Source organism: Podarcis tiliguerta (genome assembly GCF_965153285.1).
Source record: "Podarcis tiliguerta genome assembly, chromosome: Z".
Lineage (NCBI taxonomy): Eukaryota > Metazoa > Chordata > Lepidosauria > Squamata > Lacertidae > Podarcis > Podarcis tiliguerta.
Genome location: NC_139553.1, coordinates 24,903,650 through 24,928,758, shown reverse-complemented (window position 1 = coordinate 24,928,758; position 25,109 = coordinate 24,903,650). Strand labels below are relative to the sequence as shown.

At 45.2% G+C, this 25,109-nt stretch overlaps 1 protein-coding gene across 1 annotated transcript in view; it reads right to left on the bottom strand.

Annotated features, from left to right (window-relative positions):
* The window catches only part of CHRDL1 (chordin like 1), a 51,792-nt gene that overhangs the window by 7,020 nt on the left and 19,663 nt on the right, over window positions 1–25,109 (bottom strand). The window contains exons 5-10 of the mRNA XM_083423827.1: window positions 14,553–14,698; window positions 12,788–12,881; window positions 11,462–11,529; window positions 8,079–8,253; window positions 1,938–2,132; window positions 1,512–1,679 (exon numbers count right to left, since the gene is read on the bottom strand). Coding sequence (XP_083279953.1) covers window positions 1,512–1,679; window positions 1,938–2,132; window positions 8,079–8,253; window positions 11,462–11,529; window positions 12,788–12,881; window positions 14,553–14,698 — 846 coding nt within the window. The remainder of the gene's footprint in view (window positions 1–1,511; window positions 1,680–1,937; window positions 2,133–8,078; window positions 8,254–11,461; window positions 11,530–12,787; window positions 12,882–14,552; window positions 14,699–25,109) is intronic.

The window sequence follows — 25,109 nt, the reverse complement described above, 5'->3', positions numbered from 1 at the left end:
CACAACTTGATTGCACAGCTTGAACCACCAGCGAACTGCACCATATTGTGCAGCAATTGGGCACCAGTAATTATCAGGATTTTCAACAGGGTCTAAATGTTTCCATTTGCTCCAGCGTCAAAAAAGAATAATCTTATACAGACAGATCTGACAACAGGCTTTCCTCACTTTATCCACAAAGCTTCAGCTCATTCTGGCTTGACTAAAAGTAAATCCCTTATCAATTGTGGGCTGGGGGAGCAGGTCTGCATATTTTCTGCTAAAATGTTTTAACAAGTAAGAAAAAAGTCAAAACATACAGGGGTTCAAAACAACCCTGTGTACCTTGTAAAAACCAACAAGCCAACCAAACAACAACCAAGTAGACTTTGAAGAGTGCCTACCTTTGTTTGCCCATGAAAAGTTGTGTCAGAATAAAGTAGTTAGTCTGTTAAGGGGACACAACTCATTTTGTGTGTGTGTGGGGGGTGTTTAGTGCCAGATGCACAAACTTGTTTTTATATCACATTTGGAGGTGGTGCAGGGGGAGTGGAGAGACATTAACCTAGAGCATGGGTTTCCAAAAATTTTGAACCAGAGGGCAATCGTTTTGGACCCATCACAGAATTGCTGCTCTGCAGGAATTATCTCACATGGATGTTGAAGGGACATACCACAATGGCTGATCCCTGTTAAAGAGAGAGGAGACCACAAAATGCTTCATCAGTAGGGGGAGAAAGCACCTACATGAGCCACCAGCATGCTTGTTCGTTTAGAGAAGCTCTTTACACTCTTCTCTGCTCAGAACAGGACTGGGCATCAAATGAAACATGGGTATGTTGAAGGGGGAATATCCAATGTAGGAGAGGCTGAGCCTGTGCAAAGAGGAACTGAGCAGGAAGAACAAGCAGATGTGAATTTTTAAGGGGATATTTACTGAAACCTTTTGAAGGTATCATAGGTGGTACTGGCAGGCACACTCCGACCTAGATACTAGGCAAACTCCGTTTGGCAAACTCCGACCTAGATACTAGATAGAATGCCTTTCTCAAATTGTTCTCCATAGGCACGGCAGTCTTCTGGGGAGGTACTTCTTAGCATCTTGTCTTATTTACTGTTTTATTTTCTCCTCCCCCCTTTAATGGATTGTCCTAAATGTATTCCTTTTGCTACTCCCGTTCCTCCCCTCTCTTCCTGCCACACCCTTTCTCTCTTTCTCTCTCTATCTCTACCTTCTCAGTCTCCCTCACTTTCTGCTACTCCTTTTATCCCTTTCTTCCCAATTCCCCCATTCCTTATCATCTGCATAGAATAAGGCTGAGAACCACAGGTTGCCAAGCTCTGCTTTAAGTTCTTAAAAATACTTGACTCCATTTTGTTTGCTTTAATCCTAAAGTCCAAAACCCACTTGCTTGGGAGTAAGCCTCACTGAATTCAATACAACTTCTGAGTAGGCATGGTAACACAGATCCATTCCCCCCCCCCTCCGAAACACACACCTTGATGATGGAAAGAGAGTGTTCTCAGCTCACCTTTTCTAATGGTCCACATGTGGATTTTGACTTGCGGTGGTTGATCTGTCTCCAGCGCTATCTTACGTATGGTTTCTCCTTCCTCAGAGAGAACAGCTTCATAGACAGGGAGCATCTCTTCACCACAGAAGTAGTCTTTGCTGTCAAGGTTCTGACTTCCAATTTCATCTATAAGGGAAATAGGTCGATGCATTCATATTTTACTTATTACATTTTATTCTCTCATTTACTCCAAGGATTCCATGCCCCCCTCCCCGTTAGACTGACAACAATCCTAGGTTGTAGGTTAGAGTTAGGTTAGACTGAAATGCCTGCCAGGTTGTGGCTGTTCCCATGTGCCCCGTTCCACAGATGCTAAAAGACTCAGGGTCTGAGAATGGGGTTGTGGACTGCCCTTTTAAACCCAAAGCAACCTGTTATCCATACCTGGGCAGACTTTACAGCACTTCCCTTCAATTTTCCTTGGATGCTTGCAAGGATATTGATCGGGGCAATTAATTTTTTTGCATTCTTGCTTGGTGATGTTGCAGGTGCACAACACACACTCCACGATTCCGTAGGACCGAAGGTTAGGGTGCCAGGATTCTCCGTGGGAGTAGGTTTTTCCATTGGAAACACAAACTGTGGTGAAAAATGAGGGGGAGGGGAGGACAAAACAAGTAGAACTTAGATAGCTGCAATAGGGATAAAGTAACCACAATCTTGCCCATTAATTACTCAAAAACCACGGCACATTTTACCAGCCCATATTTTACCCACTTCATCACAAGAATATTGTGTGGGACTTTATCAAAAGCCTTACTGAAATCAAGATACATTGCATCCACAGCATTCTCCTGATCCAACAAGCTTCTAACTCTATAAAAAAAAAAAAAGAACTGAGTTTTGTCTTGCATGATTTGTTTTTGAGAAGCCTTCTCCCTGCAACTGTTGGCTACTTGTGTATACTCTTCCTTTGTGGTTTCCCCATTTTTCCATTTATTATACATGCCCTTCTTAATTCTCAGCTCATCTTTAAGCTACAACCACACTGGTTTCTTTAAATGCCTCCCACTTTTCTTTCTTGTTAGAACTGACTGCCTTGGTGCCTTCAATATTTCACCTTTAAGAAGCTCCCATCCCTATTGGATTCGCTTCTCTTGGAGCCTTTCTGACCATGGAATCTCAACCAATAGTCCCTTAAAAGGTTTTTGAAATCAGCCTTCTTAAAGTCCAGTGTGCATGTCTCACTACACTCAGCTTTCCCTTGCCACTGTATAATGATACCCAGAAGGACATGATCACTTCCTCCCAAGGTTCCCTGCACTTCCACTTCGTTGATCAGTTCCTTCCTGTTGGTGAGGACCAGGTCCAAGACCTCCTTGCTGCTTCTTTCACCTTCTGGGAAATGAAATAGTCAGCGAGGCAATTGAGGAATTTGTTTGACCTTACATTCTTGGCAGAGTTTGAGGCAGATATTGGGGCAGCTGAAGCCTCCTACGACTACTATATCTCTCCTTTTTGAATGTTTGGTAATCTGCTCCAAGTCTTCAGTCTGGCTTGGTGGTCTGTAGGGTTAAGGTCAACATTGTTTCCCTCTCCTACAATTTTTAGCCATATACTCTTAATCTGCCTCCCATGCTCTAGGATCTCTTCACAATTGCACACATCCTTTACATATATGGTCTGCAAATAAAAAGCCAATGGTGCAACTGCTTAAAAACAAAACACACAACCGACCCATTGAGAACTGAGCATGCTCAATAGCCATGTAATGCTGAAAGTCAGTGGGGGGGGGGGAGCCGAATGCCCTGTCTGAGCCTCTAACATGGCCGACAGGTTGGGATTCCAAACAGGAGCACTCCTGTTAGGAGGTGAGGAGGTACACAGCAACATTTTGTTGCAGTTTTATATGTCACTAGTAATCTTAAAGGTATGTGTAGGTTCTAATGCTTAATACAGTGCTATCTTCTAAACACATACAGTATGCATGTGTGTTTAGGAGATCCATAAAAGTTTAACACTGCAGGCCTGTGCATGTCTACTCAAATGTAAGACTCACTAAATACTCTCAAGTAAGGCTAAGCATGTCTACTCAGAAGTAAGTCCCACTGAATTCAATGTGGTTATCTGCCAGGTAAGTACGGCTGGGATTGCAGCCCAAGCATGTGTAAAACTGCAACCTAAATGTGTCTCTGTTTAAATAATAATAATTAAAGCAATACTTTCTGCATTAGGACTTGAAAAAGCCAAGCACATCTAGCTGTGAGAAGCCTACAAACCCAAGCTGAGTAACAAATTTGTCTGGCTGGCATCCAAATGTGCCTTTCAGACCTTTCTAAACATCTGCAATGAACTTCATGGTCATTGATTTGGTATTTCAGGAATCTGGAGTTGTGTCGTTTGGCGCCAAATGTGTGACAATAAGACCGTGACTTCAAAGGGGAGCCTCTCACCCAATGAGATGTTCTATCCCCTCTTTCCCCTGCATGAAGTAGCCAACCAATCAGTAGATAGCAATATGTCTTATCTATTTGCACAGGCTTAATAGCAATTGCTCGCTTGTCGACTGATACAGCTGCCTCCATTTCTCTGCCAGCTAGAGGTGACCACAAAAAAAAGTTTCAAGAGACTCTTATCAAGTGTATACATTCTATCACCACCAAATAACCATAGAAAACTGCCTTATTCCAAATCAGATCATTGGTCAACCTGGCCCATAATTTTTCAACACTGACTAGCAGTGGCTCTCCAGGGTTTCAGATAGGGGTCTCGCTTCCACCCTCAAATCTGGAGATGCTGGGAAGCTTCTGCATGCAAAGGATGTAGTCTGACACAAGGGATGTAAGAAGGCATCATTTTCTATTCTGCCCTTTATTCATCGCTAGCAGAACTGTTTCCACTATGCTGCAGTTCAACTTCTGCCAGAATTGATGCTATTTATCTCACATTCTTCTGTGGTGTAAGTATGTAACTTACATAATTTATTCAATTCAATATGTCAGTTATTATGTTATTCCATGCAAAGGAAATGCAATGCAAATGAGGACAATACATAATCAATGTTGTATTATTTGCAGATCGAAAGCAGCAGCAGCAGCAGCAACAACAACAGTGAATACTAATCATATTCATTGGTTTGATTTCTGTTGTGCACATGAATAAGTAAACATTAGTAATCTCCACTACCATTTCTATTTTTGTTGGAATTATTTGACATCCTTATCTCGCATTTAGCTTTTTACCTTCCCCTTGTATGTTCCTAAATTAGGGGTGCTGCTCTCAGTCTTACTTTGGACCCCCCAGTCCCTCTTTTTCAATATTAGTTCTCAGGTAAAATCTGACATCTCAACCACTACTACTGCTTCTATTTGGATTCCCTGTTCTACAAATACCCCAGCACAGATGCCTGCATTTTTTTAAAAACAAGATTCTGGGCAACTTCCAAAAACCATTGTTGGAAGTGGGGAGGAAGGGGGAGCACTGATGTTGGCATGCCCTTCTCTCGCTAGATAGGGTGGGTGCCTGTAGAAAGTGGAGCCCTTTGTCTGCATTTACAATGGGCCATAAGAACCTCGAATCCTATGGCATTCATGCCCATGACCTTTTTGAAGTTACCTCTCCAGTTAATTAATAACACTCACACTAATTGCATAGAACAAAAGGAAAAGACCTCATCAGCATTCTTGCTTCCATCTGGGGGTGGGGAGGGAATCTTGGACTCTGTGAGAAGCACATACAAGCCCCCCAAAACTGCCCCCCCATTGATGTGGTATCGTGCATGGGAAATGTGCTATTCATTTGGAGGCTTTTTATGTACTGAAGCAAATCAGTTAGAAATTGCTTTGATGATATCTTCGTGTGTGAACTGGAGGTCGGAGACATTGCAGCGGGTGGGGATTTCTTGCTTTGAGATCCAACATGAAACATCGGCCTGAGCTGAATGTTATTCCATGATTGTTCAGGTGGATAATAGACTCTATAGCCAACATTCCTTCAGTTAGTTAATACCTTGAAAGATTAGCTGGCCATAAATCAAAGGCTTTTACCATATTGCAGGCCACTTTTGAGAGCCCGTGGACTGTTGGCTTTGTGCAGAACGGCTTTTTCTACTTCAAAACCTTTTTACTACCCTTTTGGGTTTCACTTTCCAAACCTCCGGGCTCATTCACACAATCACTAGTGGGAAATCCTATGCATAAGTTGGGGGGAGGGTTCTGCTTCGTGTGTGTGTGTGTGTGTGTGTGTGTGTGTGTGTCATTAAAGCTTTGGCACCATCCTTTAGTCTGCATATTTTGCTGCAGGGGTAGCCAATATGCCTCCCTCCAGACAGTTTGTTGGCATTCCAATTCCATCTGCTCCATCCAGCATGGCCAATGGTTAGGGCAAATGAAAGGCACAGTCCAACATATATAGGGCACCACGTTGGCTGCCCTTCCTCTGCTCTAACTAAGGATGCTTGCAGAATTCATTCTGCATGACTTCTGATCTGCACCTTGCAAACTAATATACAGATTGGAATGTGGTTATCCTGTGACACAGTTAGAAATGGATGAATACCAGTTTCTGGGAACTGCAGGTGGAGAGAGTTGCTGTTTTGCTCATGTCCAGCTTGCAGGCTCCCTGCAGGCATCTGCCTGGCCATTGTGAGAATCGGATGCTGGACCAGATGGGCCACTGGGCTGGTCTACAAGGCTCATCTTATCTTCTTACCAACCTCTTTATTTGTCTTTCTTTCACTTTCTCATTTTTCCAGCCTTAAATTCAGTTCGCTATATTTCCATATCAGTTTGTGAATTCTTTTTCAAATGTCCTCATGAAAATTCACCAGGATTTTAGTGTGAATTCATTTGAAGATACACATATTTGCATGTGATTTGACTCAATATACACCTTTTTTGCAGAACTGTTTCTCCTAATATAATGCAAAATTTGGAGAAGTGTGCATTTTGGAGGACAGTTCTTTTTCGGTCTGTATATTGCTTAAGAAAATGTGAATTTGGTGGCTCTACCTTTAAATGCAAAACAGAATCAAATTTCTCCTTCACTTCACTCCTAGGTACAGTACTAAGGTGCACATAAAAATGCATGTTTTAGGATAAAACATGGTTATAAATGCATATTTTTGTGAAGATTCTTCAAAAAGTACATACTGTAATACCAATTTTAATGCAGGGTTGTTGTTTTAAAGTAGCAGATTCATGCAGAAATGGAATGCAACAGACTTAAGGAATGAAAATATCTGAAAAACCAGAAAGAGAATGCTTAACCCTCCCTAACTGTAACAAGCTTAAGCCCATGTAATGGGAGTGGAGTGGGGTAGAAATTTATATCCCTATCTACCCTTACTTCCATCTTCTTCTCCCCCTGTGCTGAAATTTCGATTGCAAGGTCCTAGAGGCAAGGACCTCCCCTCTTATTCTTTGTAAAGTGCCATGCACACTGATGATGCCCAACAAACAACAACAATAATGCATTTATGATGTAACACATGACACAGTATTTGTGTGGGCATAGATCTGATGGGGTTTGTGTCTACTCCCTGCAAATTCTTCCCCCATAAAAAGGGTGGATATACTGCTGGAATCAAGCACATGTGATGTACATGCATGTGGGCCTTCTTTGCACTTGATGCACCGGACCCTTGGCTGATGATGGTGTGAAATGGCCTTCAGTAATTTCACATGTATTTCTGCAGCAGTACTGTACGAATCCTACCACCTTGCTGAAGCTGTGCAAACTGGAAGAGGCATAGCATAGGAACCTATGCTGATTCAGATTCATTGGTCCCTCTGGCTCAGTACTGTCCACACTGATGGGCAGCAGCTATCCAGCATTTCATGCAGAGGGCATTCCCAATTCTACTTAGAGATGCTGGGGATTGAACCTAGAACCTTCTGCATGCAAAGCAGATGCTCCCTGGTCTGGTCAGTACCTGGGCTTTTGACTACTGGGTACCACATGCTTTGGGTTCTGTGATGGAAATATGTGGGATATAAATGTAAGCAAAACAATACATATACTAAAATTAAAGTCCCCCCTCCTTCTCCCTGTACCTGACTGATGTTTGAGAAAACAAGGCACCACTCCTGACTAGTGTAAGTCACTCTTTGCTCCACCTAGCTCAGGACCCCATCCCTCCCTGAAACTTTCCAGGTAAAAGTGCAGCATGGCTTGCTGAGGAGAGAAAAAGTGATTAAAATAAAAATAAGCTGGAGAAACAAAAATACTTTCACAAGTCAGCAAAAGCAAGCTACCAAAGGTGTTTGTAGAAGCTCCATAAAATGTGCTGGAATCCCAGAGATTGCCTAGGACAGACTTCCTCAACCTCAGCCCTCCAGATGTTTTGAGACTACAATTCCCAGCATCCCTGACCACTGGTCCTGGTAGCTATGGATCATGGAAGTTGTAGGCCAAAAATATCTGGAGGGCCGAGGTTGAGGAAGCCTGGCCTAGGAACTCCTCCAGCCACAGACTTGATTCTGGGGCCTTCTGAGTTGTGTGTAAGTGGTGCTGGGTTCTTTCCTCCAAACCCTCTAAGAAGACAATTACAAAAAAAATAATAATAAAAAAATACATTCCACTTACTTCGCCCATGCTTCTGTTTGCTGTTGAGGACAATCTGTACAATAGTCCCAGAGGCCTGTTGCATATCTGGCAGGGCTCCTCTGTTACTTCTGCCACCAGGGGCCCGTGGAATGCTGGCTGGCTGTCGGGAATTGCTGGGTGGAGGGTCATAATGGGAGCGATGAGGAGAGTGCCTCTGCATGAAAGAGAGAGAAAGAGAGAGAAAAACCCTCTGAGAACAGGAATAGGAGAGCTTCATGAGACTGAAGGTTTTAGAACAATGTTATGACCTCTGTTATGGAGCCTCTGTTGTCAGGACCCCATTCCATGAGGGTAGCTCTGTCCACGGGTGCCTCCAGACTGTTGGTATTTTGCAGGAAGGAACTTTAGGCTTGTGCCTTTAAAGTGGATTAATGTGCTCAGTTGCCCTAGCGCACAAACCCATTCCACAAAAGAAACAGACTTTGCAGTTAGGAAAGTAATGGGGAAAGGCATTGAGAAGTGTGGGGTGAACTAATGATTAATGGGAAGAAGTTTAAATGCCACTTAAGTAAATCAGGATGAATGCTGGATGAATGTGCTTTGCTGAAAAACCTCCCAGCAAACAAAACATAACAAATGCTTGGGAAAGACTGGGTACAATCTGAGCTCCTTGCAGGCTTTGTGCAAGGATCCATGCTGGCTGGGGCTAATGGGAATTGGAGCCCAGCAACATCAAGATGCTAAATGGAAATGTCTTCACATAAACAGCATGTCTTCACTGTACTCTTTTTGGTGCCTGCTAAAAATGTTTTTGCTTCAGCAAGCATACCTAGATGTGTAATAATTATAATGATGGTGGTGATGATGATGATTTTATTATTTATACCCCGCCCATTTGGATGGGTTTCCCCAGCCACTCTGGGTGGCTTACAGCCCATCTAAAAACATCAAGCATTAAAAACTTCCCAGTACAGGGCTGCCTTCAGATGTCTTCTAAAAGTTGTGTAATCCTTTATCTCCTTGACATCTGAAGGGAGGGCATTTCACAGGAAGGGTGCCACTACCGAGAAGGCCTTCTGCTTATTTCCCTGTAGAAGACTGACGCATGTTTTAATCTGATTTTTAGCTTATTGCAGATTTTAATTATGTTTTGAATGTTTTAAACAGTTGTTTTTAACTGTTCCATTTATTTATTTTTCTCATGATTTTCTTAATACATTTTATTGCAAACTACTTTGAAGTTTTATTGCAATCAAGTGGCATATAAATCTTGGGAAATAAATAAACACTAACAACAACTATACCTGGAGGGTCACAGGTATGCACCTACCCATGCACCAATACCGTTAGTACAGAATAAGTACAACCTCTTCTTCTCTTGGACTTCAACCATAATCCACTTTTGGGGATGTTGGGAAGCTTTTCAGGGAAGAATAACGCAGCTGCCTGCCCTACTTATCTCCAAGCAAGGCTACCATATGCATAGGCTAGCACACAACAAGCTACTTTCATAAGTGCTTTCCTATGGATGGAGTCTAACACACCTAAATCTCAGCCTATGATCATTTTGCCCATAACTGTCATAGATACTTCACAAATGCATTTTTGCTAAAGGTCTAAATATCACATAGGGATGGCTCTGGAGTTACAGGAGCTCTTGATAAAGTATTGTCTGGCAAGTCCCCATAGGGTTTATGGTGGACTTGCTTTGGTGATGCAGTACTGGTGGCCAACCCAAATGGCCAATGAAGAATCTTCCATGTTTTTTGTGTGTTTAAAATGGTGGTCATTTCTTCCTGGTAATGTCCTGGAAACTGTTCTAACTTCATTGGTGTTGTTGGGTGGAGGAGATGGTGGCAGCTGGGAGATGGTATGAGCATTTTTTTAAAACACAAAAAAGAGTCCAGGGCAGGGATCAATTATTTGCTCTAACACACGGGGCTGTCAGATTCCCCCCCTTGTCAGATTAGGTAGTAATTTGGGGTTCCTTTCCATTTCTTGCAGAGTTGAGGGCACTTGAGTCCATTGATTCTAGTGGACTTAGGTTTGCCTAAATCTGTTTTGGATTACAGCCATTATTTTGAGCAACGAAAACATTCATTCTCTCCACCCCCACCTCACCCCCCCTCTCTTTCACACACACACACACACACACACAGAGAGAGAGAGAGAGAGAGAGAGAGACATTTGTTTGTTTTTGTTAGGTTTTGCTCCTCACATTTCAAAATACTGAGCTTTCATTTCAAATTACTCTGTTGTAACAATCAGTTCTGCTGGACTGAATATCTGACAGTTTGGTTTCATAATACAGACACCAAAATCATTACAGACCCAGATTTAGTTCCTCAGAATGAGTTGGATATACACACTCCGAGCAAGGACTTTGCTCCAAACTTCTGTAGCCCTGCGGCTGTGGTTGGGGAAGCATTCTTTATCATCACTGGCCAGAGGTCAAAGAGCTGTTGGGGAGTTCTGCTACCTCCATCTCAGCAAGAAGGCCAACACAGGAAGGGGAACAGCAACAGCTCATTAGTAGAGCATCTGTTTTGCATGCAGAAGGTTCCAAGTTCAAACTCTGGTGTCCCCATGTAGGGCTGGGAAGGTCCTTATTCCAAAATCCTGAAGAACCACTTCCAATCCTAAGATCACCCTGTCCCCAACTGCACACAGAGTCATGAAGTTGGAAAGTACTTGGAATGCCACCTAGCCCCCACCTCCTGCATTTCTGCCAATGCAGAAAATCTGCTGCTACCACATCACAGATTGGTGGCCACCCAGTTTCTGTTTAATAGTCTCTGACAAAGGAGAGCCCACCACCTTCTGAGGCTGTCTGTTCCATTTTCTGCTTTTGACCTTTGAAATTTATCACTCTACCGCTGCACTCCACCCCAAAAGTCTCCCCAAACGCTTGCTGATTCAGTGGCCACAGAAATGGATACAGACGCTGTTCTGATTGGCAATTCAGTATACTCCAACCACAGAAAATAAGCAACTGTTTATGTTTCCTTCACTGCTAATTCTTTTTCTTAAACAAAGGATGTTTTCTCCCCTTCCCTCCTCCCCAGATACATGAGATATACTCATGCCCTTGATTGCATTTCAACTATTCATGGGCTAAATTTTTTTTGATAGATTTTCTTTGTCTTTTTTTTCCAGGAAAAGAAAGCCAGGCTTCTTCCAGTTTCAAGCCAGTAAACTTCAAAACGAGCTTTAAGTTTTCTATCAATCTAGTCAACGCTTCAACTACCAGAGGACGTCTCAATCATAAAGATAAGTCTCGCTACTATGAAAACATCTGCCATAAATTCCCCCTTTGAAACAGGATGGGTGTGAAATGAACAAAACACACAACAGCCTTGGGTGTGTGCACAACTCAGTAGGAAAGTTCTGTTTCTTTTGATGAGATCATGGACTTCACTTACAGCTTCTCTGTTGGCTGGTTGCCGAAAGATGTCACCATCCGAGTTGTCCCACGAAGACTCCCTGTCTCCTGTAGTCAAGAGACAATGATGTCAAGAATTACTGGGGCCATTTGTGATCCCCACCCTGATGTCCCTGTGTGTACTGAAAGTGAAGATATCAACATGGAGGAGTTATATTCAAATGCTAGCCTGAGGACATCTCTATGGAGCTTTCTACTGTTTAACTAAACTGGAAACAGAACTGTCCTAAATTCTGAAACAGCCTCAGCCTCACTGTTGAATAAGAGAATTGACTTTTGGCATGTTTCTGGGGTTCTGGGGCTCCAGGTCTTCATGGTTTCCAGGCTCAGGTTTAATATCAGGACTTGGGCCACACACATCTGCATCTAGCACTGATGACTAGAAGTGCTTGCAGATTTCAAAGCACACCAACCTGGTGTGCCACTTTAAACAGTCATGGCTTCCCCTAAAGTTCTGGGAGCTGTCCTTTGTTAAGGGTGCTGAGAGTTGTTGGCAGACCCTTGTTCCCGTCACAGAGCTACAAGTCCCAAAGTTGTTTTGCCAATCAATTCCTCTTCCTAGGAAACTGTGTTGATAACTAAGTATTGTGATTTCTGCATTACAGGGGGTTGGGCTAGATGACCCTTGGGACGCCTTCCAGCTCTACAGTTATCTAAAGTGGTACCTCGGGTTAAGTACTTAATTCATTCTGGAGGTCAGTTCTTAACCTGAAACTGTTCTTAACCTGAAGCACCACTTTAGCTAATGGGGTCTCCTGCTGCCGCTGCACAATTTCTGTTCTCATCCTGAAGCAAAGTTCTTAACCTGAAGCACTATTTCTGGGTTAGCGGAGTCTGTAACCTGAAGCGTATGTAACATGTAACCTGAGGTACCACTGTAATGCTATGACACTACTTAGCTAGGTGGACCAATGGTCTGGCTTCTTGGCAAGGCAGGTTCCTGTGTAAAAGTAACTTTAGGGGAAGGATCATAGCTCAGTGCTTAGAGCTTTCGCAATATCTTCAGGTAGGGTTGCAAAACAGACCCCTGTCTGAAACTCTGGCTGGCTGTTGTCAGTGTCGACAGAACTGAGGTCAATGGACCAGTGGTTTGACTCAATATAAGGTATCTTCCTTATACTTATGTTCCTAAGTTTCCTTCTACCTTAGTGGGAGTTGCTGATCAGGCTGCCCCAGCTACAGTAGTCATGCTGATGAATTCAGTGTCTGAAGAAAACAGTGACATTCCAGCTTAATTGTCGAGCTCTTTCAAGACATGGGCAGGTTGGGCTTGGCATGTAAGAAATTGCACACATATATATTTTACCTCTGCAAACTGGGCAGCACGATTCTGGTGTGGACACTGGAGACGTGCAAGTTAATTTGGGACATGTCTTCAAGCCACAGTATACATTTCCTTCCTGCCATTAAACACACACACACAAACACAAAAAGATAAAAGTAGGGCTAGTTAGTGCATGATGCAGGCGCACAGATTCAAGTGGCAGATGGTTGCCATAACAGCAAAACAATCCCATGCGCATTCTTTACCTTTTATGAAGCGTTATTTAATTGCAACAAAGCTTAAAATGATGAGCTGCTGTCTCTCTCTATATATATCAAAGCTCTGGAATCCTCATAATGCTCTCATGTCACTGACTTCTCAAATAATCAGATGTAGAGGAGGACTGAGAATCTCAGTAGCAGGAAGAGGTGCATCCTACCTATTACCTTCAGCACTATGAAATGTGTGACAGGCTGAAACTGCCCAGTTGCCTTATTTTTGTGACTTTCAAAAAGTTATTTTGGGTGGGATGGGGTGCTGGAGTTTCTTTGAAGATTATAAATTCCTTAAAACAGGGATGGGGGACATGTGGCTTTCCAGATGTTGTTGGACTACCAACCTCCATCAACCCCATCCAGCATGGTCAATGGTCAGGGATGATGGGGCTTGTAGTGTGGCAATGCCTGCTCCATCACAGGTTCTGCAGCCCACCTGATAACTGTTTCTGAGAAATGTTCCATGTTGGATACCTCATCTTTTAAAATAGAGAATGGAGCAAAGAATCTCACTGGTTCAAAACCAGAGATCAAAGTGACTTACAAAGGATATATATTGCTCTCCTCACCCAACTGGAGAAGCTGCGTCATAAATAGTTGAAGCCTTGGCAATGCATTCACTGACTCAGTTAGTCCCTGCTCCATTTCCCTTCTATTATTAATAACATCAATAAATTTATTAGTCACTTATTTGCCACAGTAACTCAAAGTGACTTGCAAAATTCTAAGCAAAAAAACAAATGCACACATTAAAATCAGCATTAAAAAACCAGCCTACATTAAACATCCTACCCACAAAAAAGGTCATAGGTATTTGAAAGCCAAAGGCCTGATTAAAGACGAATGATTTTGCCTTGGGTTGGAATATATGCAACAGTGGTGCCAGGTGAGTTTCCCTCAGCAAACTATTCCACAAGTGTGCAGGCAGAACTGAGAAGGCCTGGTTCTCATATTGCCACTGTCCAGACCTCCTGTAGCAGGAGCGCATGTAGAAAGGCCTCAGATGACAAATTGCAGGGGCTGGGTTGGTTCACATGGGGAGGGAAGGTCCTTGAGGTATTGAGGTACATAAGACTTTATAGGTCAAAACCAGCATTTTGAAGTGGGCCCAGAGACTAATTGGTAGCTGGTGCAGTCAAGCCAGGATTGGTGTTATGTGCTCAGATGTGACTGAAGTTTGAATGTAATGTTCTGCAGGTTTTGCTGAAGTTGACTGATGTCATTCTGTTATAAAACTAATAAAATATTTCACACACACGAAAATAATTCTCCCCAGACCACACACCTTCTCCTGGTTCAACTTTGTACCCTGAGTATTTTTGCCTGGTTGGAATGCGTCCTTGAACTCTGATAATCCTTCTTGCTTGTCTGGATGGAGATGAGTGGAAACTAGCCTACTGTGCAAATGTAAAATTAACATTCCTTGGCTTGCATTTGCCTCTGGCTCTGCCCACCATTGGCACAAAGCCCTTGGAAAGTTGCTCTGAAGGGAATGGGCCACAACACTGGTTTAACACAATCATGTGACTTACGGAACAGCTGCATTGGGCACACTGGTTGGCTTGTCTGTTCTGGAAGAGCCCCTCTGCCACAAACATCTCCCCGTGGTAGTAGGTTGTGCCATTGTACTCACAGGACTTCCGGGTTATCTTACTGCCAGTAGAAAAAAGTGAATCATCTGCAAGAGGGCAGGAAGAAGAGGCAATTTACAAAACAAAGTTATCTCATGTGTCTCCTCTGGTGTAATATAATAATAATAATAATAATAATAATAATAATAATAATAATAATTTATTATTTATACCCCGCCCATCTGGCTGGGTTTCCCTAGCCACTCTGGGCGGCTTCCAAAAGAATATTAAAATACTGTGATACATCAAACATTAAAAGCTTCCCTAAACAGGGCTGCCTTCAGATGTCTTCTAAAAGTCTGGTAGTTGTTGTTCTCTTTGACATCTGGTGGGAGGGCGTTCCACAGGGAGGGCGCCACTACCGAGAAGGCCCTCTGCCTGGTTCCCTGTAACTTGGCTTCTCGCAGTGAGGGAACCACCAGAAGGCTCTCGGAGCTGGACCTCAGTGTCCGGGTAGAGCGATGGGGGTGGAGACGCTCCTTCAGGTATACTGGACCGAGGCCGTTTAGGGCTTTAAAGGTCAGCACCAACACTTTGAATTGTGCTCGGAAACGTACTGGGAGCCAATGTAGGTCTTTCAAGACTGGTGTTATATGGTCTCGGCGGCTGCTCCCAGTCACCAGTCTGGCCGCTGCATTCTGGATTAGTTGTAGTTTCCGGGTCACCTTCAAAGGTAGCCCCACGTAGAGCGCATTGCAGTAGTCCAAGCGGGAGATAACCAGAGCATGCACCACTCTGGCAAGGCAGTCCGTGGGCAGGTAGGGTCTCAGCCTACGTACCAGATGGAGCTGGTACACAGCTGCCCTGGACACGGATTTAACCTGTGCCTCCATGGACAGCTGTGAGTCCAAAATGACTCCCAGGCTGCGCACCTGGTCCTTCAGGGGCACAGTTACCCCATTCAGGACCAGGGAATCCTCCACACCTGCCCGCCTCCTGTCCCCCAGAAACAGTACTTCTGTCTTGTCAGGATTCAGTCTCAATCTGTTTGCCGCCATCCATCCTCCAACCGCCTCCAGACACTCACACATGACCGTCACCGCCTTCACTGGTTCTGATTTGAAAGAGAGGTAGAGCTGGGTATCATCCGCATACTGATGAACACCCAGCCCAAACCTCCTGATGATCTCTCCCAGCGGCTGCATATAGATGTTAAAAAGCATGGGGGAGAGGACAGAACCCTGAGGCACCCCACAAGTGAGAGCCCAGGGGTCTGAACACTCATCCCCCACCACAACCTTCTGAACACGGCCCAGGAGGAAGGAGCGGAACCACTGTATGACAGTACCCCCAGCTCCCAACCCCTCAAGACGGTCCAGAAGGATGTTATGGTCGATGGTATCAAACGCCGCTGAGAGATCCAGCAGAACTAGGAAACAGCTCTCACCTTTGTCCCTAGCCCGCCGGAGATCATCAACCAGTGCGACCAAGGCAGTTTCAGTCCCGTGATGAGGCCTGAATCCCGACTGGAAGGGATCCAAATGGTCCGCTTCTTCCAGGCGTGCCTGGAGTTGTTCAGCCACCACTCGCTCAATCACCTTGCCCAAGAATGGAAGATTTGAGACTGGGCGATAGTTGGCCATCGTGGCCGCATCTAAAGATGGTTTTTTAAGAAGCGGTTTAATAACCGCCTCTTTCAGTGGGTCTGGGAAGACTCCCTCACGGAGGGAAGCATTCACCACCCCACGAAGCCCATCGCCCAGCCCTTCCCAGCTAGCTTTTATAAGCCAGGATGGGCAAGGATCAAGGAGACAGGTGGTTGGTTTCACTCGTCCAAGCAGCCTGTCCACATCCTCGGAGGTAACAGATTGGAATTGATCCCACACAATTTGACTAGACAGGACTCTAGCACTCTCCCGCCCCGGCCCTGCTCCCACGGTGGCATCGACCTCTTCCCGAATCTGAGCGACTTTATCTGCAAAAAACTTTGCAAAATCATTGCAGGAGATCATGTGGCCCGTACTGGGCCCCGATGTAGCAGGTGGTTCCGCTAGATTGCGGACCACCTGAAAAAGTCTCCTGCTGCTGTTTTCTACAGATGCAATAGAGGCGGTGAAGAAAGTCTTCTTCGCCGTCGCTACTGCCACTTGGTAGGCTCGACATTGAGCTCTAACCTGTGTCCGGTCAGCTTCAGAATGGGTCCTCCGCCACCAGCGCTCTAGCCGTCTCAACGATTGTTTCATTGCCCTCAGATCCGTGGAAAACCACGGGGCTGTCCGGGCTCCATGCAATCGGAGAGGGCGCTTCGGAGCCAAACAGTCAATAGCCCTGGTTAACTCCACATTCCAGCGGGCCACCAGGGAATCAGCTGAAAGGCCATCAACATGGGATAAAGCATCCCCTACCACTCTCTGGAAACCATTTGGATCCATTAAGTGGCGGGGGCGGACCATCCGAATCGGTCCCACCTCCCTGCAGAGGGGAAGGGTCGCGGAGAAGTCAAGTTGCACCAGGAAGTGGTCTGACCATGGCACTTCTTTTGTTTCACTTTTACTTAGTGTCAGATCACCAACATCCATTGAGGTAAACACCAGGTCCAAGGCATGTCCGCGGCTATGGGTTGGGCCAAACTTATTCAGGGACAGCCCCATGGAGGCCATGCTTTCCACGAAGTCCCGGGCGGCCCCTTGTAAGGTCGTGTCGGCATGGATATTAAAATCCCCTAGGACAACCAAACTAGGTGTCTCCAGGAGGACATCCGCCACGACCTGAAGCAGCTCGGGCAGGGAATCCTTGGTGCAGCGGGGAGGTCGGTACACCAGAAGGAATCCTGTACTGCCCCTATTGCCCAACTTCCAGAACATGCACTCAGAAAACTGGGTCTTCCCAATAGGACGCCTGGTGCAAACTAATGACTTCCTAAAAATCACTGCAACCCCCCCTCCCCGCCCACAAGGCCTGGGTTGCTGTGCGTAAGAGAAACCTGGTGGACAAGCAGCGGCAAGAACAGGCCCATCTGCTTCATCCAACCAAGTCTCTGTTACACATGCCAGGTCAAATCCTCCATCCATGATCAAGTCATGGATTGCAGTGGTTTTATGAATCATTGACCTGGCATTGCACAGCAGCACCTTCAGGTCATGTGGGTATCCCTTGCTGATTCTAGTATCCGTCCGGTCAGGACCAGACCCGGAGGCAGGGATAGTCCTCAGACAACGACTAAACCTGCCTCCTCTGTAATGACAAGGTCTGGTCTTAGCGTAACTCCTCCTCCTACCCGTGATCACTGAGATCGGTTGTCCCAGCGCATCCCCCTCTGTGGAACATGCCCCAGCCATTTTGTTGGCTGGGACCCACTCCCCGGCAGCCCTGACCCCTCCCCTTAAGAAGAACAAAATAAGACCTTAAAACAATAAAAACAAAAACAAAAGACCCCAGAAAACAAAAAACAATACAAATAAAAAACTATAAAATTACAAATCCGTTAAAAACAAACAAATTCCCAACTAAACATCCATCCCACCCCCATCCACGTCCCCGCATATACAAAAAAAATAAAAATAAAAAGGACAAGGAAAAATTTAAAACATTTTTTAAAAAGCTCTGCGCCACTCCGGAACCCCCTGGGCCGCAGCAGCAGTGACAGCAACCGTCCCTGTGAGGCCTGTCAGGCCCCGCCCCGGGCCAGATGGTGAGTGGCAGGAAGGAGCAGGGCCCTCAGACACTCACGCAGAAGAGTCCTCCTGGGCAGCAGAGCGCAGCAGTCCTTATGGGGCTTCAGGCCCCGCCCCAGGCCAGATGGTAAGTGGCAGGAAGGAGCAGGGCCCTCAGACACCCACACAGGAGAACCCTCCTGGGCAGCAGAGTGCAGCAGTCCTTATGAGGCTTCAGGCCCCGCCCCAGGCCAGATGGTAAGTGGCAAGAGCAGGGCCCTCAGACACACAGGAGAGTCCTCCTGGGCAGCAGAGCGCAGCAGTCCCTGTGAGGCTTCAGGCCCCGCCCCGGGCCAGGTGGTAAGAGGCAAGAGCAGGGCCCTCAGACACTCACGCAGAAGAGTCCTCCTGGGCAGCAGAGCGCAGCAGTCCTTATGAGGCTTCAGGCCCTGCCCCAGGCCAGATGGTGAGTGGCAGGAAGGAGCAGGGCCTTCAGACACCCACACAGGAGAGTCCTCCTGGGCAGCAGAGCGCAGCAGCACTCCTTGTGAGGCTTCAGGCCCCGCCCCAGGCCAGATGGTGAGTGGCAGGAAGGAGCAGGGCCTTCAGACACCCACACAGGAGAACCCTCCTGTGTAGCAGGTAGAAGGGCTTCCCAACTCACAGAGGGAAGATTCTGCTCTCGCTCTGCCTGGATCCCTGCTCAACTCTCCCAACAGGGTAGTAATGGCAGATTAATCCCCCAGAGATAGACTGTCTTATCTCTTAGATCTGTTGTCTCACTTTCATTAAGAACATCAGAAGAACCCTGCTGCATCACGCCAAGTCCCACCTAGTCCATCACTCAGTTCTCACAGTGGCCAGCACCAGGGTTCAAACCAGGGTTCCCTTGGGCAATCAGGAAGAGCACCACCAGCTAAATTGGGGTACCAGCGTGGTGTCCTCCAGACATTTTTGGACTTTGGCTCCCATCATGTCAGGCATACGGAGAAGCGGAAGAACCAGATGGGTCTAATATGGTACTGGTGCCCCAGCTCTGGAACACTCTCCTGGAAGCATGGATAGTCACAAGTCTGTTGGGAGTTCAATGTTCAATGGAAGTTTGCTTGCTCTTTCTAGCTTTTGGGAACTATGGTTTAGAGCCTCGGATGGGTTTGGTTTTGTAGTGCTAATTTTGTGGTTCTGTAATTTATATTGATATTGCTTATATTTTGTTGTCCTCTCAGCTGTATTCTGTGGTTTGCAATTTATATGATTTTTTTTTAAAAATGTAAACTGCATTTTTGAGGTCACTTGTGACAAAAAGCACATTAAATTAAAGAAGTGAATCATAGAATTCTTAGAATCAAAGAGTTGGAAGGGACCACGAGGATCATCTAGTCCAACTCCCAGCAATGCAGGAATCTTTCACCCAGCATGGGGCTTGAACCCGCAACCATGAGCTATCATGCCTGTCCATTGGCCCTGCTGGCTGAGGTTGATGGGTGCTGTAGTTGAAATGCACTAGGCTGGCTTCATTAGCAGATCTTAGTTAGCATGGCAATGAAAGACCCCCTATTGAGACCCTTGTTAAAGGCCAGCCAAAGTGTTACCCTCCAGAAGTTGGCAGATGAAAGCTCCCATCATCATTGTTCATGATGTCTGGAGCTGATGGCAGCTGTAGTCCATGACATCTGGAGGGCACCATTTTGGCTACCTCTGTCGTAGAACCACTGTGTGTCACAGCAGGCAATACAAGGCTAGTTGGACCAGGGGTTCAATCGTCCCACCTGTTCATTTGAGTTTGTGTCTCTGAGGACGTCACAGAATAGAATTCTGGTTTTAATAACCTCAAGCAGCCACTTATTCCTTGCTAGTTCATGCTCAATCTCTGTGTTAGTTCATACTCAATCTCAGCATCTCCAGGTATGGCTGGGAATGTTTCCAGCCTGAAATCCTGGAGAACTTCTGCCAATCAGTATAGACAAGACTGAGTTGGATTAGCCCATGGTCTGACTCAGTATACAGCATTTTTCTATGTTTCCTAATTTCTGTTCGATGTGCTTCTAGAGCATAGGATTAGTTAGCCTCCCCTACACACTGGAAATATTATACGTTTGCTTTCATGCACAGCCATTTGAAATAAAAGCTTTATGTAGCACTAAGAACAAAGTGTTTGTTTGTTAGAACTGAAATAATGTTGGCATGCAAGGAATTCATTGGGTTTGGAGGCCCAGTGCAAAAAGATGCCCCCCCCCCCCAATTGGGTTTCCTTGACCTCCAGAATTCACGGGTGACTGCAGTTCTTTTACATCAGTGGCATAAAATCATGTAAAAAGAAACTCTCCATAATTATTGTGCTACTGAGGAATGCATGAGGTTTTTTGGGGGGTTTTTTCCTTCTTCTTCTTCATTTGTTAAGCTGGGCACTCAACCAAGGGAGCAAGAGGTTTCAGGTTTTAGGCATATGAGCTAAACAGTGACATTTGGAGGGCTCTGTGAACCATTTACTTTGTCATGCGGGCACCTCAAAGCCTTTGAACCACCTTCTGAAGAAACAGGAAAAGTAAATGCCAGGACCTCTGTGTTGCACAGTATGCACAAAATCCAAACAACTTACAGCCTCACATGCCTACTTGATCTCCTAAATCCTAGATGGCTCCTTTTGTTATCTATATGTCCCTGGTGCATTTTTACTACCACACATCTCATGCACGAAATATTAAAATATTCAGCACTTTAAAAGCCAGAATCATGCCACTCAGTACATGTAAAAGGGTCATATAGAGCTATACTATGAAATACAAAAATGGTGCACAGTGTGAAAATAGATATGGGGTTCAGGGGACACCTCTCTTAAGATATTTTAAAGCTAAAATGGCACTCAGGCAAGGGCAAACAGGAGCAAGTTTAACTCAGGTGTAGAGTTCCCACCCGCCGGACTGGTGAGGGGCTTTTGCAGATGTAATTCTGCAACGTAATTGGCACAGCTATAGTGGATTAGTTGTGGATTTATACAGGATCACACACACAGTTCTGCTTTATCAGCAATGCTTCCCAATGTTACTGTATTACAGCTACCTGGACAGGGACTCTTGAACTATAGCGCAACAAAAGTGAGAAAATAAATAAATTAGAATGTTTGCGTTATGAAAAGTTACAGCATTTCAGGAAAACTGCAGGACACGCCCCACTTAAAAGGAAACAGCATTACTGTCCCAAAACCTTTTCGCTGCAAACATTTTTGAAAACAGGAGCACCTATAGGTAAAGGTAAAGGTACCCCTGCCCGTACGGGCCAGTCTTGACAGACTCTAGGGTTGTGCGCCCATCTCACTCTATAGGCCGGGGGCCAGTGCTGTCCGGAGACACTTCCGGGTCACGTGGCCAGCGTGACATCGCTGCTCTGGCGAGCCAGAGCCGCACACAGAAACGCCGTTTACCTTCCCGCTAGTAAGCGGTCCCTATTTATCTACTTGCACCCGAGAGTGCTTTCGAACTGCTAGGTTGGCAGGCGCTGGGACCGAACGATGGGAGTGCACCCCGCCGCGGGGATTCGAACCGCCAACCTTTCGATCGGCAAGCCCACAGCGCCACCCACGCCACCTATATACCACCATAATACCACCATGAGAACAAATCTTCATAAATGTATTATGAGTGTTGGATGTTCGTGGGTTTGGTTGATCCTCTGACTTACTCAGGGAACAGACTTGCTCAAAATTTACTCTAACTTTTATTTTCTTCAATCCTGGTTGATGAATGCAATGTATATCCTTTTCGAAGAGGTAACAGGGAAATGGAAGGAATCTGATGCTAGAAAAATTGTATTTGCCTGACGAATCTTTTTAAATTTCTAAATGACAATACAATTAAAATAGCAAAAGGTTTAAACACTGGAAGAAGAAATGATATTTGAACCAGGAGCATAAACTCCTCGAATGAAAGAAAAAAACACTCCTGATTTTTTTTTCCTAAAAGGGGAGTTTGTTTTTCTACTAATTAACATCAGAGCTACTGGGCAATGTTATTTTCAAAGCCGACGGGAAACTTTCCAAGGATTTAAACGTGCTTTGAAGCAAATGGGGAATCCATCTGCCGATAAATCGAACCCCAGCAGTTCCAGCCTCAAATCCTTCAGCATGCTGTAATTTAATATTTAAATAAAATACAAAGTTATTTGGGTGAGAGCCCAAGATTTGCTTTCTAGAGTCAACTCACTGGGTTACTTTTTCAGCAGTGGCTGAGAGCAATGAGACAGGATTGGGAAGCGCTCCAGCATCAAGCAACTGCAAATGTGGATGCTAACTGCCTCCATATGTGCAGCCTTAAGGCGCAGGTGTCAAACACATTATGCTACCCAATGCTTTTTGAAAGCAACTTCAAGGGCTCCGTTAAGCTTGCAAAAGCCAATCTATTCCAGCAACTTGTCCTTTAACACAGCCAGCCAGTAGCACACGCAAGATCACCCACCGCTTGGAGTGATTAAACCAGTGTGCGGGACGTGGCCAACCCAACTGTATCAAGTTATTGGTGGAGTTCCAGTTCTGATGCTCAGGTTTCTTCAAGCTTTTCCTCCTCAATGGTTTAATGTTTGTGGGTGCACATGTGGCTTAATTTCCTGTGTTTTTCTTTTTATAGTGGTCTAAATAAATCATTCAAGGAGAGCAAGAGGAAGCCTCCATTTCAATTTGCCCCTAGAGCAGGCACGTCCAATAGGTAGATCGTTATCTACCGGTAGATCACTGGACGTCTGTGGTAGATCACTGGTAGATCACTGGCTTCCCCCAACAACCTTGACCTGAATCCCAGTTTTTAACCACAGTCTCTTGGGAGTTGGCCACCCCTGCCCTAGAGCATAGAAGATTCCAAGCAGATTCCATGGGGAAGATTCCACCTTGAACTAGGGATAGGGAAGGCCATCCACTCAGTCCCACCACCCTCACAGATGTGCTTGGTGGGGACATGGGAGAGGACCTTCTCAGTGGCTGCTCCCAGACTCTGCACCAAAAGCAGCACAGCAAAGTCACCTATCTAATGTCCAAAGGCAAGGAGTCCCACAGTATCAATGCTGCCACGCTGAAGTATTGTTGCCTTGCAGCAAACATTATATGGCACTTGGAAAAGTGCCAGTTCTATAGATCAAAGTGGACATACATGGGGTAAGGTGATCCTTAAAAAAAAAAAAAAAAAAGCTTGTTCCCTTAAGCTGTTAAGGGCTTTACATTTCAACATTAACACCTTGACTTTGGCCTGGTAATGAATTGGCAGCCAACATCACTCTCAGGGCAGAAGTGTAATATGCTGGCAGGGTCTCACTCCTGTAGGCAATATTTAAAAAGCAATTTAAGCCACCCAAGAGCAGCTCCTGGTGCCGCCTGCATTATTTAAAAGAAGTACCTCCTTTTCTCAGTCGCACAGACTTCTAAGCTGAGGCTTGGAAGGACAAACATACATTGACTAAAAGCAAAGCACACAATCACTGCTCCTCTCAGTGCTTGGCCACTCCGAGAAGGTGGGTGAGCAGAGAGGAAAAAACAAGGAGTATGAGTTGGGTCAGGAAGCTCCAGAGATCAGTGGTGGAGCCCTGTTGGGATGCGCGCCACAGTCGGCGCCCAATGGTGATAAGTTCCTAGTAAAAAGTGCCCCTTGTCTAGGAATGGGCCTAAAGGCATCCTCCATATTGAGTCAGTTTGTCATGAGATGGAACTAAAGTTTGTACCCTCTTATTTCAATGCAGGTTTTAAAGGAAAATTAATATAAATACTTTAAGATATGCATGGAACACGTTTATGTAAGAAAAGAAAAGGTTGTCTAAAGGCTGCCTATCTGACTTCTTTTGCTGTTTTACGAAGTAATTTCTGTTCCCCAAGAGCAGCTGTTGTCTTATAGTTAAAGCTATGGTTTTCCCAGTACAGTGGTACCTCAGGTTACATACGCTTCAGGTTACAGACTCCACTAACCCAGAAATAGTACCTCGGGTTAAGAACTTTGCTTCAGGATGAGAACAGAAATCTTGCAGCGGTGGCGAAGTGGCAGTGGGAGGCCCCATTAGCTAAAGTGGTGCTTCAGGTTAAGAACAGTTTCAGGTTAAGAATGGACCTCCGGAACGAATTAAGTTCTTACCCCGAAGTACCATTGTAGTGATGTATGGAAGTGAGAACTGGACCATAAAGAAGGCTGATTGCCGAAGAATTGATGCTTTTGAATTATGGTGCTGGAAGAGACTCTTGAGAGTCCCATGGACTGCAAGAAGATCAAACCTATCCACTCCTAAGGAAATCAGCCCTGAGTGCTCACTGGAAGGACAGATCCTGAAGCTGAGGCTCCAATACTTTGGCCACCTTATGAGAAGAGAAGACTCCCTGGAAAAGACCCTGATGTTGGGAAAGATGGAGGGCACAAGGAGAAGGGGACGACAGAGGATGAGATGGTTGGATGGTGTTCTCGAAGCTACCAGCATGAGTTTGACCAAACTGCGGGAGGCAGTGGAAGACAGGAGTGCCTGGCATGCTCTGGTCCATGGGGTCACGAAGAGTCGGACACGACTAAATGACTAAACAACAGCAGCAACAACAACAACAACAACCAGAGCAGCTAGCTAGCTTATGGGGCTCCTGTTGCCGGGACACACATTGAAATCAATGTAGCAAGTTCCCTGAGAGTGACAGGTTTTGATGATGTGCTGTCACTCTCAGGGTGGGATTTATGTATTTAGCATATATACATATTTTATGTTCAATTTCCCTTTAGTCTTAGAGCAAATGGAATGCAAAATACATGAAGTTTACGTGAAATATGTAAAAAAAATTCCCCCTTAGAGCACATCATTAAGATCATTTGCTCCCAGCAGATCTTGCCATGTTGATTTCAGTGCATATGACAGC